The sequence below is a fragment of the Mus caroli genome, chromosome 4 (genome assembly GCF_900094665.2).
Source record: "Mus caroli chromosome 4, CAROLI_EIJ_v1.1, whole genome shotgun sequence".
Classification (NCBI taxonomy): Eukaryota; Metazoa; Chordata; class Mammalia; order Rodentia; family Muridae; genus Mus; species Mus caroli.
In genome coordinates this window covers 100,939,363-100,952,857 of record NC_034573.1, presented here as the reverse complement: position 1 = coordinate 100,952,857, position 13,495 = coordinate 100,939,363, and the positions used below count along the sequence as shown (strand labels likewise).

At 44.1% G+C, this 13,495-nt stretch overlaps 2 protein-coding genes across 2 annotated transcripts in view; both read right to left on the bottom strand.

Moving 5' to 3' along the window:
• The window catches only part of Txndc12 (thioredoxin domain containing 12), a 28,356-nt gene that overhangs the window by 8,074 nt on the left and 6,787 nt on the right, over window positions 1–13,495 (bottom strand). Inside the window, exons 2-3 of the mRNA XM_021161089.2 lie at window positions 8,228–8,288; window positions 1,845–1,897 (exon numbers count right to left, since the gene is read on the bottom strand). Coding sequence (XP_021016748.1) covers window positions 1,845–1,897; window positions 8,228–8,288 — 114 coding nt within the window. The remainder of the gene's footprint in view (window positions 1–1,844; window positions 1,898–8,227; window positions 8,289–13,495) is intronic.
• Window positions 5,047–7,744, bottom strand: Kti12 (KTI12 chromatin associated homolog). Its single transcript, XM_021161088.2, has one exon. The coding sequence runs from the start codon at window positions 6,563–6,565 to the stop codon at window positions 5,510–5,512; it is 1,056 nt and encodes a 351-aa protein (XP_021016747.1). The 5' UTR covers window positions 6,566–7,744; the 3' UTR covers window positions 5,047–5,509.

Below are 13,495 nucleotides of genomic sequence, written 5' to 3'. Positions count from 1 at the left end.
CCCCCCCCCGAGTGCTGGGAGGAGCCCCAACTCCCCTTCTGCTTGTTTTTGTTTGTTTGTTTGTTTTGTTTTTGATGGGGTCTCGGGCTGGGGGTGTAACTCAGTTAGTAAAGTGCACAGTGCTTATATCCCCAGTACTCAGGTATAGTGACATATGCTAGTAATTCCAGCACTTGAGAGGCGGGAAGATAAGAAGTTTGAGGACATCTTTCACTATATGTACATTTCACTAATGTATGTTTAACCTGGGCTACATGAGACCCTGTCTCAAAACAAAACAAAACACTCATACAATAAATAAATAAAATGCTGGGCTGGATAGATGCGTCAGTGGTTGAAAACACTGCACCTGCAGAAGGCCTGAGTTTGAGTTCCAGGATCCACAGGGTGGTTCACAAGGATCTGTAACTCCAATTCCAGAGGATCCACCCTCTTCTGCCCTCTGAAAGTACCAAGCATAAGTGTGGTACACATATACTCATGCAGGCAAAAATACTCATATGTAAAATAAAACAAAAGTAAATAAAATGGGTACTAAAGAAGAATCAACTAAAATAAAAAAATCCAGGTCATGCCTTTAATCCCTGTATTAGAAAAAAAGAAAAGAAAAAAGGAGGCAGAGGAAGAGGCAGAGGCAGGTGGATTTTTTGAGTTTGAGGCCAGCCTGGTCTACAAAGTGAATTCCAGGACAGCCAGGGCTACACAGATAAACCCTGTCTCGAAGAAAAAAACAAAACAAAACCCAAGCATGTGCTTCCTCCCAGGTGTGGAGATATGGGCCGCTTCACAGCAGCTGACTATGATTTGCCTGGAGTTCTAACAGAGCATGGCTTTGCCAGCTGCAGATAATTTCTGCAATCGTGTGACTCTGAAATTCTGGAAACATTTCAGAGGTATAGAAATGCTAAGGCCCTGAGAGGTGAGGTTGGTTGTGGTTTGTTAGTAGTTGTGCTTAAAGAAGAAACAAAAGGAAAGAAACTAAACCCAGGGCTCTCTCCCTCCCTCCCTCCTTTCCTATCTAATGATAGGAGGTAAAATTGGTGTGTGTGTGTGGGGGGGGGGTGGTGGCAAAAAGAACCCACAAAGTAGCAAAGATCAGCTACAGAGTCTCTCAGTGGGACCCAAGCTAGCCTTGAACTTCTGATCCCCCTGCTTCACCAAGTGCTGGGATTACAGGTATGCACTGCAGTGTCTGGCATTCACATTCCTCTTATTCATTTTATTTATGTGTGCGTGTGCGTGTGTGTGTGTGTGTGTGGAGGGGGGGGGGTATGTACATGAATGTGAGTGCTTGAATGTGAGGTCAGGTGTCAGATTCCCCTGGAGCTGCAGTTACAGGCAGTTAGGTGTAAGTCACCTGCTATGTGTGCTGGGTACTGAACTCCGGTCCTTAGGAGGAACTAGTGTGTACTCTTAAGCACCGAGCCATCTCTCTAGCCCCTTACTTATGTCTGAGACAGGCACTCACTCTGTTGTCAAGGGTGGCCTCACACCTGTGCCCATGCTTCTGCTTCACCCTCCTGAGAGCTGGGACTATAGGCATGAGCTGCCATGCCCGGCTGCATTTTTGAAATAGGGTTTTACTAGTTGTGGAGTTATCAGTGAAAAATAAAACCTGACTGGTATCACAACAGGCAGAAAGAATACACACCACAGTCAAAAATATCCTCTGGTTTTGATTGGTTCCCTCCCTCCCTAAGCCGTTTATGCCCCTCTGTAAAGGATTCCAGCCTCTGCTAAGATGCTCTGTCTATGACATTTGGAAGTGCTCCAGGCACTCAGCAGTGCTTGGCCATTTCTGGTACATCTGAAACCTGACCTTGGGATGAAACACTCGTACTTACCTTTGCAGGCTCCACACCAAGACTTATGGATGATCACCATCAGCGGCAAGCCACTTGAAAACAAACAAAGTATATTATAGTAAAGTCCTTCAAAAATACTCTAACAAAATGATTGGTAATGCAGAAATGTGGTTTTTGTATGGTTTCAAAAAAAAACTGTAAAACAATCCAACTACTTAAGTCATAGATTATTATCAGAAAACTAGTATAAATACTGATGTTTCTATAAATTCCACAGATTTGGGCTTTAAAAGTAGGGAGAAAAAAGGTAGAAGAAAAACATCATATTACAATATTCTAAACGTTACTGTATGTCCAAATGATTACTATTACATAGTTATTGAAAGGGTAAAAAGTAACTTTCATTAGTATGATAAATATAAAATAAGTAATAAAATTATCGACAGGGCCAGGGAGATGGCTCAGTGGGTAAAACACTTGCTGTGTAAGCATGACAGGTTGAGTTTAGATCCCCAGGGCCTACAGTCACCATTAGTGACAGTCCACTAGAACTTCTGGGACATTTTCATTTGTCTTTACAGTCCCTATGCCAACACATACAGTATTACTGATATCAAACATACAGTATTTACCATATACCACTGCTATTCTACATGATTAGCTAGTTAAATAAGTTCTAGGTAAACTATTTAGCTATCTCACCTGAGGCCTAAGAATCTGAATAGACTGACTCGTTAAGGGCTTGTAAACCACAAGTGTAAGTAGATGGCAGGATCCAGGTGATCATAATGAAAATGTGTTGAATGTCACTATTATATGTTAAATACTTTGCATGCATTATACTATACAGCCCCACAAAGAACTCTAGAAACGGTTTTTAAAAATTACAGTTATGGGCCATGCATAGTGACAAACATCTTTAATGCCAGCAATCTGAAGGCTGATTTCTTTTTTTTTTCTTTTTGCCTTTCTTCTCTTTATTTGTGCAAAACCAGAAATTAGCAACACATCTTGTTAAACCCTAAGCACTTTGTTTAGAATATTCCATCTTGCTTCCTTTGTTTTGTTTTATTTATTTATTTATCATATGTAAGTACACTGTCGTTGTCTTCAGACACTCCAGAAGAGGGTGTCAGATCATTACAGATGGTTGTGAGCCACCATGTGGTTGCTGGGATTTGAACTCCGGACCTTCGGAAGAGCTAAGAGCTGTCAGGTGCTCTTACCCACTGAGCCATCTCACCAGCCCGTTTTGTTTTTTTGTTTTTTTTTTAATAAAAAGATTGAAACCCAGTCCCTTAATGTGACTGAGTCCATTTTTCCAAGATGTCACTGTTGGAGATAATTTAAGTGTTTCTGGAGTGAAGGAGAAGGCTGATTTCTTAATTCAAGGCTAGCTTGCTCTAAATATTGAGTTGCTGGCCAGGCAAGGTGATGTAGTGAGACCCCGTCCCTTTTCCCCCAAGTAAATAATTACATTTGCTTGTGTATGTGAAACATAATTCTATTTATTTGAGTGTGTGTGGACCCATGCACGCTTCAGGGAGGGAGAGACCTAGCAAGACATGAGGGAGAGAGCATGTACACTGTGGAGCTCAGAGGTCCTCTCCTTCCATGGAGTAGGCCCTGGGGATTGAACTCAGCTCCTTAGGCTTAGAGGTGAACACTCTTAGCACTCCAGGGCATCTCATCTGTCCTCCTTTTACTTTTGATGTAGGGTCTTTGCTATGTAACCTAAACTAGTCCAACACTCGTGGCAACCCTCCTGCCTCAAGCCACCATGTGGTTGCTGGGAATTGAACTCAGGACCACTAGAAGAGCAGCCAGTACTCTTTTAACCACTGAGCCTATTATTGACAGTCCTAGAAGATGTAGGGTTTGGTTTGTTGTTTTAAGATTTATTTCGTGTCTTTGAGTACGCTGTCTTCAGGCACAGCAGAAGGGGTACTCAGATCCCTGGATGGTTGTGAGCCAACATGTGGCTGCTGGGAACTGAACTCTGGAAGAGCAGTCAGTGCACTTAACCACCGAGCCAGCCTGAACATGTAGGTTTAAATCCAACTCAATCAATAATCGACTAGAAAATCAGATATGAAGGTTGGAAAAGGTTGTTGAGGTTGCCTAGTTCAAACCTACATTTCCTACATGAACCCTTCCTGCCCTTCATATATATCATCAAAGGTGGTAGACACTACCAAGGAAACATTAACCAAGGCGGACCACCAGTTTTCAGAGCATGCATATTTTAGAATGTCTTAGTCCTGTCAAACATCTATTAGCCATTCTAGAATAAGAGTTAGCCGAAATAATCTGTAGGCCAAAGTCAACCCACTGGTTGCTTCTGTACAGACAGACACTCCCTGGGCTTTTTTTTGTTTTGTTTGTTTGTTTGTTTGTTTTTAAAGGTAGGCTCTTACTCTGTAACTCAGGCTGACCTCAGCTGTACAACAATCCTGCTTTCACCTCCCAGGTGCTGGGACTACAGGTGTGAGGATCCTACCTAGTGAAAAACTGAAGGTTGGAAAGCAAGTCTAAGGGATGGAGAGATGGCTCAGCGGTTAAGAGCACTGACTGCCCTTCCAGAGGTCCTGAGTTCAATTCCCAGCAACACATGGTGGTTCACAACCATCTGTAATGGGATCTGATGCCCTCTTCTGGTGTGCCTGAAGACAGCGACAGCATACTCATACACAAAATAAATAAATCTTAAAAAAAAAAAAAAAAAAAAAGGAAAAAAAGAGAAGGAAAGCAAATCTAAAATATTTTTGTGACACAAATATAATTTGGAATATGTTTGTTAACTCTTTCCAAGTAGCAAGAAACTTCCAAGGTCTAGAAAGTCTAAAAAGCTGCATTTTGTTCCTTAGCAGACTATTATTCTACAGTGATATTTCAAATATTAACTTTTCTAAAGCTCTTCCTCAAACACCTCCTAGCCATTGGTCAACAGTCAGTAATAACCCTGTACAGGTTATTCTGGGATGGCTGGCATTCATCCTGCTAAGCATGTTTGCACTTCACACAGCTGCCAAGTCTCAAAAACTGTATGGATAATGAAAATCCAATACTGTTTGCTACCAACAAAACTAAGAGTAATGTTTGCCTTAGAATATTCAATAAACATGCAAAGTGCTACAATATATAGGCCAAGCAATCAAGCCTCTCATATAAAAATACTACATGAACATATAAAATACTAAGTTGCAGGAGGAACATTAAACTACATCAAGAGACCAGCAGATAATTTTAGAAGATTTTATTAGAGAAAATATCTAGTGGCTGTCTTACACAAATATCAGTTTCCCAGGGACAGAACAAAAGATATGTGTTCGAAGTGCCAGGTCAGAAGCAAGAGGCTCTGTGCTCAAAAGTACTTGGGAGTACGAAAGGGCCATTATGAATACAAAACTGTTATCTTCGGTTTCTACTCACAGTTGACTTAATTCTCCACCCCGATGGAAGGCCAACAGTGGTATGTAGTATTCCCAAGTAGACTCCAACCGAAGCCCCCTAGTGTTTTTGAAGCTACCACTCAATGCCTCAGCTTATGCTACACACTCAGGGTATGGCAGTGGCAGTTAAGAAAACGAGTCAAAACTTGGCCATCTTACTACAGTATGCTTTGCAGACCTTCGGACTGTTCTTCCTGGACAAAGTACAGTGGAAGAGTCAGACACGAGCCACAGCTGCTGCCCACTACCTCATTAGTGCAAACTCTGGTTCAGATACTGAAGAAACATGTTGGCCAATTGAGGCAGGTTCTCGTTATTGGGATGCATTTTGGTGTAGGAAATAAACTGGCGACGGAGGCGACTCAATTCTGCTAAGGTCAAGGGTCGGGTAAATCGGAGGGGCTCCGTGGTGCCAGGGAGCTTTAGGAGGTCTCCCGGCACAGCGCTCTTCTGGGCTTCCATCACAGCGGTCAACACCTGGCTCGTGGCCTGATCCAACTGGTGCAGAAAGCTTCCAGAGGCTAGAGGCTGAGACTGTGTAGACTGATGGGGCGGGGGAGCCCGATTCTCAAACAGGGCAGACCGGATCTCCGCGAGGGGCAATGGCTCTTCTAAACCCACCACGGTGAACAAGGGGCGATCCCAGCGGTTCCGGGAGTCGGGCGCCTCAAAGCGCAGCGCTAAGGACTCCAGAACCTCGGGAGGAAAGGCACAGGACGCAGGCTCTGCAGATTTCTCGGACCCCGGGGTCATTACAGCGGAAGGGTTTGATGGCAGGATTTCTTCTGGATCCAGTTCCTTTGGGACAGCGGCCAGAACTCCCCCGTTGGCTACGGGGCTGGTGGCGCGCTGTTCCTCCACAGCGCCAACCACCTGAGACTTCCCGCCGGTTTCGGCCCGCGGCCTCCAGCTCACGCTGACAGCCGGGTCCTGGTTCTCGGAGGCCCAAGCCTCCCGAAGCCCGCGGCTCGGCCAGTTCGGCCGCACGCAGTAAAGTAAGCAGAGCGGCGTGCGCGTGGCCCGGGCGAGGCAGTACAGCTCGTAGCGGAAGCCCTTGATGTAGTTCACCGAGTCCAGGATGACCACGTCCTGCCGGCTCAGGCGCCGCTCCACCGCGGCCCGCAGCGCAGCCCGCAGCGCCTTCTCACCCGCGGAGTCGCTGTACACAGTCGGGTCCTGCGCGCCCAGCACCGAAGCATCGTCCACCACATACACCGCGCGGCCCTCGCTGGCCAGCGCCCGACGGAGCTCTTCCGTCCGCTGGCTCTTGCCGCTGGACGGCAGCCCGCAAACCACGACGAGCGGCATGATCCCCAGGGGAATCCATGTGCGGATGCTTGGCGTCAACTTCCGGCAGGAACCGGAAGAGAAACCCGAACTTCCTGTTCCTCTACGCTCTTAAGGGACCTTTGGTTTCTATGGGAAACCGGAACTCTAACCAACCAGATCAAGGACCAACATTCTCAGAAAGGAGACGTAAAGATTAGAATGGCGTTAGTTATTTACACCAAACGTTAAAGCCCTCAACAGGATAAGATTACCCTCCGTCAAAGAGGGTATTTATTAAATGGGATTTAATGGGCATTCAACGAAATTACTAGCACCACATATAGCATACAGAAGGCAAATTACAAATGATGTTTCTCTATTCAGGACTTACACCTAGTAGCTCTTAGTAAATATTTATTCATAACAACTATTTCAGTCGTCAACATCCTTTCATGGTTGGGGTCAGAGATGAATAAAACTGTTCCCCTAGGAAAATCAAGGTTCAAAAAAAAAAAACTATATATGGAAAACAAACAAAAACAAAGAAAAAAAGAAAATCAAGGTTCGTATCAGGAAGCATTAAGTGTCCACGCAAAGTAAACACTTTTATGGGTAGCTGTACTTTAATGTGAAGAACAGAAGTGAAAAAGCTGCCCGGAAACCTCTTTGAAGACTTGATTGATGCTTGAATTTGTTTCTATTTGTTTGGTAGAGAGGGTGAATGCTCTATGCCACAGCACTATACCCTCGGAGCGAACTTGATTTTGAACTTGAAAGAATAATTGAAATTTTCATCGTGGATAGAGTCGCCAAATACAATGAAGATTTTCCAATTAAATCTGATTTTGAGATTTTTAAAAAGTTGCATAAGCTACATGGGCATATTTAATTTTCCTTTGTGTGAAATTTAAATTTAGCTGGGTATCTTTTTTTTTTTTTAAATTAAACTCGGCAATCCTCCTGCAGAAAGCTTGAGTTGAGACCCCAGTGTCATGAGACTTAGGATCTGTTTTATAACACCAAGCACTAGTGTGGTAGGTACAGAAGTGTAAATGTGAGTATGTGTGTGCCAGGAGTACGATATAATATAGGACACACATGCTGGAGTAGAGTAAGTCTCTAATACAGTATAGGAGACACATGAAAGCCCACTTAATGGCAGTTTAAATACTGGAAAGTAATTTCACTTTTCTGTATTTCAATTCTCTTTTCAATAAAATGTAACAGTTATTTCATAGTTGTACCAATCTCAGAGGCTGTAAAGACTAAATAAACCAATCTTTGTAACATTGGCAGCTCCTTGCTTCTGCCCCCACCCCCACTCCCCACCCCTTATGCTCTAACCCTCCCTGAAACATTACACTATTTTAGCTTAAGGCTAGTATATAACTCGCTGACAGAGAACAAAGAGGCTGTCAGAAGCTCAGCTCTGCTATGTACCAACTGGTGATCTTTTAACTGTTGAGTGACTTTCTCATTTCTAAAAAAGTAACAACAATACTTCATAGAAATGTTGTGAAACTAAATGAGTTAACCAATTTAGATTATTTAACACCCGGTACAGAGTAAGTGCTGACTTTTTGTTATCAGGAAACTTACATAGTTCTTGTGGGGCCTTGACCTAGCCCTTCATCTGAGAGCAATGCTAAGTTAATGGCTAGAAAGCTTTGTTACTATAAACATCCCGACTGTGTTTGATACCTTGCAGCTGCTTCCTTCTTCCCATCTTCGAGAGTCCTCCAGTGAATGTGATCTCCAAAACCTAAAAGGAAAGAGCCTTATAAACTTCCAAAAAACAAAGGACATTCACACAAGAAAGAAAGGAGACATGCTTGTAATATATCCATGAATAGAAAAAAAAAGTTTCCCCTCTGCTAAGAGCCTGGTGTTCAACGCCAGCTTCACCGTTTTCTGGGCATATTGAACCATAGGTAGTCACCTTCCCCAAGTCTGTTTTCATACCTCTAAATGTGAGAACACCATTTCGTTAGTGATTATTAAGGAGCTTAAGTAATGAGTCCTGTGTGAACTACCACACTATGCCAACAATACAGTGAGAATGAATGAGACTGTCTTACACAGTGATCAGAGAGCATCATCACTGAAATGACCGGCAGTGCAGTTTCAGACACACAAAAACATGGATCTGTAACTCCACTTCCCATTAAGGCTGTAGAGTTTTGAATGAAGCCATCTAAGTCCTGGTTCACCATCTATAAAATCAAGACACTAATTTCTACCTCAGAATATTGGTACAAGAAACTAATAAATGAGGTCAGGTCATTAACTGTCATTATTCCCACAGTTCAGCCAGAATGGTCTTTTCCATTTTAGAACTACATTTGTTCATGTATGTGGGCATGCATACGCTACAGTCTCCATGCAGAAATCAGAGGACAACTTTCAAGAGCCAGCCCTCTCACCTGGCAGTGATGGCACATGCCTTTAATCCCAGCACTCAGGAGGCATAGGCAGGAGAATCTCTGTGAGTTCAAGGCCAGTCTGGTCTACAGAGCTAGTTCCAGAACAGCCAGGGATACACAAAGAAACCTGTCTCAAACAAAAACAAAAACAAACAAACAAACAAACAAACACACCAAAAAAGAGCCAGCCCTCTCTTTCCACTGTGTGAGCCCAGAGTTAAGCTCTGGTCAGTGAGATCTGTGGCAAGCTCCTTTTCTCATTGACACAGCGGCGTGGCCTGGCATGATCTCTTTCAATTATATCACTGCTCAATAAGAAACATTTCAGAGGCTATCCAGTGACCCAAGGATAAAAGGTCAACCCTTACAAGGAGCCCTTACAAAGGCTTCAATGAGGAAATTACACATGGCTGGATGTGGTGACAAATACCCTTAGTCCTAGCATACCAAGGCCAGCCTGGTCTACACAGAGTAACAGGTCAGCTAGGGCTACAAGGGAGAACTTGTCTTAAAAACACAAACAAATAAACAAACAGCATACAAACAAAAACACTCTGCCCACTTCTGCAATTCCATTCCAGCATTTTTGTAAGACTGAAGACACAGGAGTGCTTCTGCCCCTCTGTGCTGTGCTGTGCAGTCCTCTCCCCCGAGGGCTCCACCTCTGCCTAGTTCCCCACTCTCACACTCAGGTATGAATAATCCCGGAGGGCATTTCTCCTGATGGGGCCTCCCCTCAAACCACTCCATTCTAGTCCCAACACCACACTTCCCAGACAAACCTCTTGTATCTTTCCCTGCTTCCCTAGCACTTAGCAATACACAAGTATGGACTACTCCAAGTAGCCCATAGAGTGCTCGAAATCTGAGACCAAATCACATAATCTTATGTTATATCCAGAAAAATTGATTTATTCTTTCTAAATTTCATTGTGTGTATGTACATGCATATATAATCCTCTTATCCCTTCCCCCTTTCATTGAGGCCTTTCTAATAAATCTTCCTATTTTCTTGTGTATGTGTCTGTAACAAGGGTTGCTTGCATGAGCCTGGCTGGATGGGAGAATATCTAATAGGTTTTTTTCTGCCAATATAATAAGCCAATTCAAGCTAAATTAAAAGTTTAAAAGCAGGTTTATTGGGGCAGCTCTGGGGGTGGGTTCACTGGTCTCAGAGAACAAAGTCAGGGAAATCTCCAGAGAGAGAGAGAGAGAGAGAGAGAGAGAGAGAGAGAGAGAGAGATGGGGGAAGGAGGGAGGGAGGGAGGAAGAGGGAGAGGGAGGGAGGGACAGAGAGAGGCAGCACTGAGGTGGCTGAGGTTTATCTGCAGCACACACCTGGTGTACCTAAAGGCAGCAGATGATTAAATAAGCAGTTGCTAGGTCCCTGAGAGCAGTCAGGTAGAACTGCCTGTATATTAACAGGGACCAGGTTTGGAGCCTAACATTGTCTACTTGAGCAAGGGCAACTTACTAGCAGCTACAGCACTGAGGAATGACTCCTCCTCCTCCAGAAACCAAGACAAACACAACACCAACAGGCTTTGCCTTTTATCCTCCTTCTCCTGGCTAAACCATAGATTACAGTCCTAAAGGGGCTTCCCCAGGCTGATTCTCTTATTTAGTTACGCCCTTCTCCTATCAAAGTCAGCTATCAAAGTATTTAAATCAAGTAATCCGAGGCCCCCTCCTGGCTACCTTAACTCACAATCAACACAAACCATCTAACCCAGTCAGGGGTTTCTCCTTTTCCCATTATAAACTGCCACTTATCTATGGGCCTTTGTCTCCCCTCAATCCAGAAGCAGTCCTTTGTCCCTCCAGGGCAAATATCCCTCCCCAGCCCTGGCCCTTTTCTCTTCTCTTTTGTCCTCATCTCCTTCCTGTCTTTGTCTCTTATTCACCACCCTTTGTCCCTCTGGGGCAAATAAATCTCCTTTGTGCTGAGGGTGCCCAGAGCCAATTCTGGTCCTTTTACCTATAGCTCCTCAGGGTGGATGAGGGCCTTGTGAAACCCCTGTGCAGGGAGCCACAGTTGCTGTGAGTTCATGGTACAACTGATATATCACATCCAGAAGACAGACATTCACAGCACTCCTTCCCATCCTCCGGATTTTACTCTTTTTTGCCACTTCTTCTGTGACGTTTCTTATATCTGTTATTATTATATGTGTACAGCATATTATACAAGCCAACTCGGGTTACCTTAACAATAATTCCTCTCTCTATATCTTCACTTTTCAGAACTCAAATAGGTATAATAATTGTCTCTCAAAAGGTTACTGCTAAATAGCAAACAAAATACAAAAATGTCTTAGGGTATGAACATCAGTGGCTTTTGCTCTTCTTTACAGTTGAGGCTCCAAGAAGCCAGTCATCTATATCAGGTCTTCTCGCTGCTGGAAAGCCAACCTGGGTTTAACATCCAGCCTTGTGCCTTTCTTTCTTCCCTCCCTCCCTCCCTGCTTGTTTGTTTTTCAAGAGCTGGTTTCTTTGTGTAGCCCTGGCTGTCCTAGAACTTGCTCTGTAGACCAGGCAGAGAACCGCCTGCCTCTGCCTCCTGAGTGCTAGAATTAATTAAAGGCAAAGTGCCACCACAGCCTGACACTTTATGCTTTTTCAATCACTATATTTGTCTTTCAGAAATTTATTTCCCCCACACAAATTAAAATCTAATTGTTATGAGTGTTCTCCCAAAGGAAAATAAAAGTTCCCTCCTGTTAACACACAGGAGCGGTGTCCAAACCAACCACCACCACATTTCAGTCTATGCTGCCAGCTGGCGAGAGCAGGTGTCATTTACCTAAGGCCCAAAGAGTGAATAACAACAGGGTGACGTTGGGAGGATGCCGGGAAACTGGAAGGTGCTCAATGTGTCTGTTATCACTTTACTCACAGGCCTCAAACCTGGACAATTGGCCATGCCCCGCTAAAGAGCCTGAAAAACCCACCCAAAAAAACAATGAAATTCCAGAGAAGCAGACTTTCAGAGTGGACTCACTTCGATAACAGAACTCCCTCCACAAACACAAAGGAAACCAACGTCAGAGGAACAAGCAAAGGTCAGGTCACCCACCCCAAAAGTAAATATCTGCTATCAGGTCGCAAACTGGAGACAGACTGAGACTCTCCGCTAAGCCACTAGAGAAAAGTAGAGGGATTCATGTCCCCAGTGCAGCTCGCTCCCCAAACCTTCCTAGGGGGAAACATTCCCCATGCTAGAACTCCAAGAATGTTCATGATGAATAATTACTGTGCGTTCACCACTACAGAGCCACAAAATGCTAAACAACAACAACAACAAAACAATCAGTCAAAGTAGGAAAGATCATCAGAAGCAACAGAATTAGACCACGAGGACTTTAGGTACCAGGCTTAACAACCACAGAATTAAAAAACAAACAAAAACTACATTTGATGTGTTAGAGAAATATTTATTACATACATTCATGGAATCACAAATTAAACTGTCAAATCTAAACCAGGAAAGGTGGCACACATTTGCAATCCCATCATTCAAGAAGTGGAGACGGCCGGGCAGTGGGCGCACGCCTTTAATCCCAGCACTTGGGAGGCAGAGGCAGGCGGATTTTTGAGTTCCAGGATAGTCTGTCTGGTCTACAGAGTGAGTTCCAGGACAGCCAGAGCTATACAGAGAAACCCTGTCTCGAAAAAAAACCAACCCCCACCCCCCCCCAAAAAGAAGAGGAGACAAGAGGATCTTAAGTTTAGGGTTGTTGCTTTGAGTCATACTAAGTTTTTGAGTTTTGAGGCTAGTCTGGGACTCATTCAATTCTGTTCCAAAATCAAACAACAAAACAAGCAAAAGCAAGGACAGTGGAGCTATCTCAGGCAGCAAAGTGCTTGAATGTGTGCCCCAGAACCCACCTGCCATGGGCTGGGATACCAGCAAGCTATTTTGTGACACTGAGGCGCACTGACAGATGAACTGTGCACATCCCTGTAGATGTTGAAGTTCTAATCTTCAGTACTTTAGAGTATGGCTGTGTTTGAGGATGTGATCTTTAAAGAGGTAATAAAATTGGCCGGAATTCTTTTTCTTTCTTCCCTTAATTAAAAAAAAAAAAAAACTGGTGCTTTGCTTGCATGTCTGACAGCATCGGAAGCCCTAAAACCGGAGCTACAGACAAGTGTGAGCAGCCATGTGGGTGGGTGCTGGGAATTGAACTCAGGTCCTCTGGAAGAACAACCAATACTCTTAACCACTGAGCCATCATCTCTCCAGCCCAGATGTTTTTGTTTTTGTTTTTTTTCCAAGACAGGGTTTCTCTGTGTAGCCCTGGAAGTCCTGAAACTCCCTCTGTAGACCAGGCTGGCCTAAGAGATTCACCTGCCTCAGCTTCCCACATGCTGGGATTAAAGGTATGCTCCACCCACCCTCTTCCCCGACCCTAATTCTTAAAAGAGATTAAATATACACAGAAGGAAGACCCTGTTAACACAGCAAGAGAAGGGCTGGTGAGATGGCTCAGCGGGTAAGAGCACCCGACTACTCTTCCGAAGGTCCAGAGTTCAAATCCCAGCA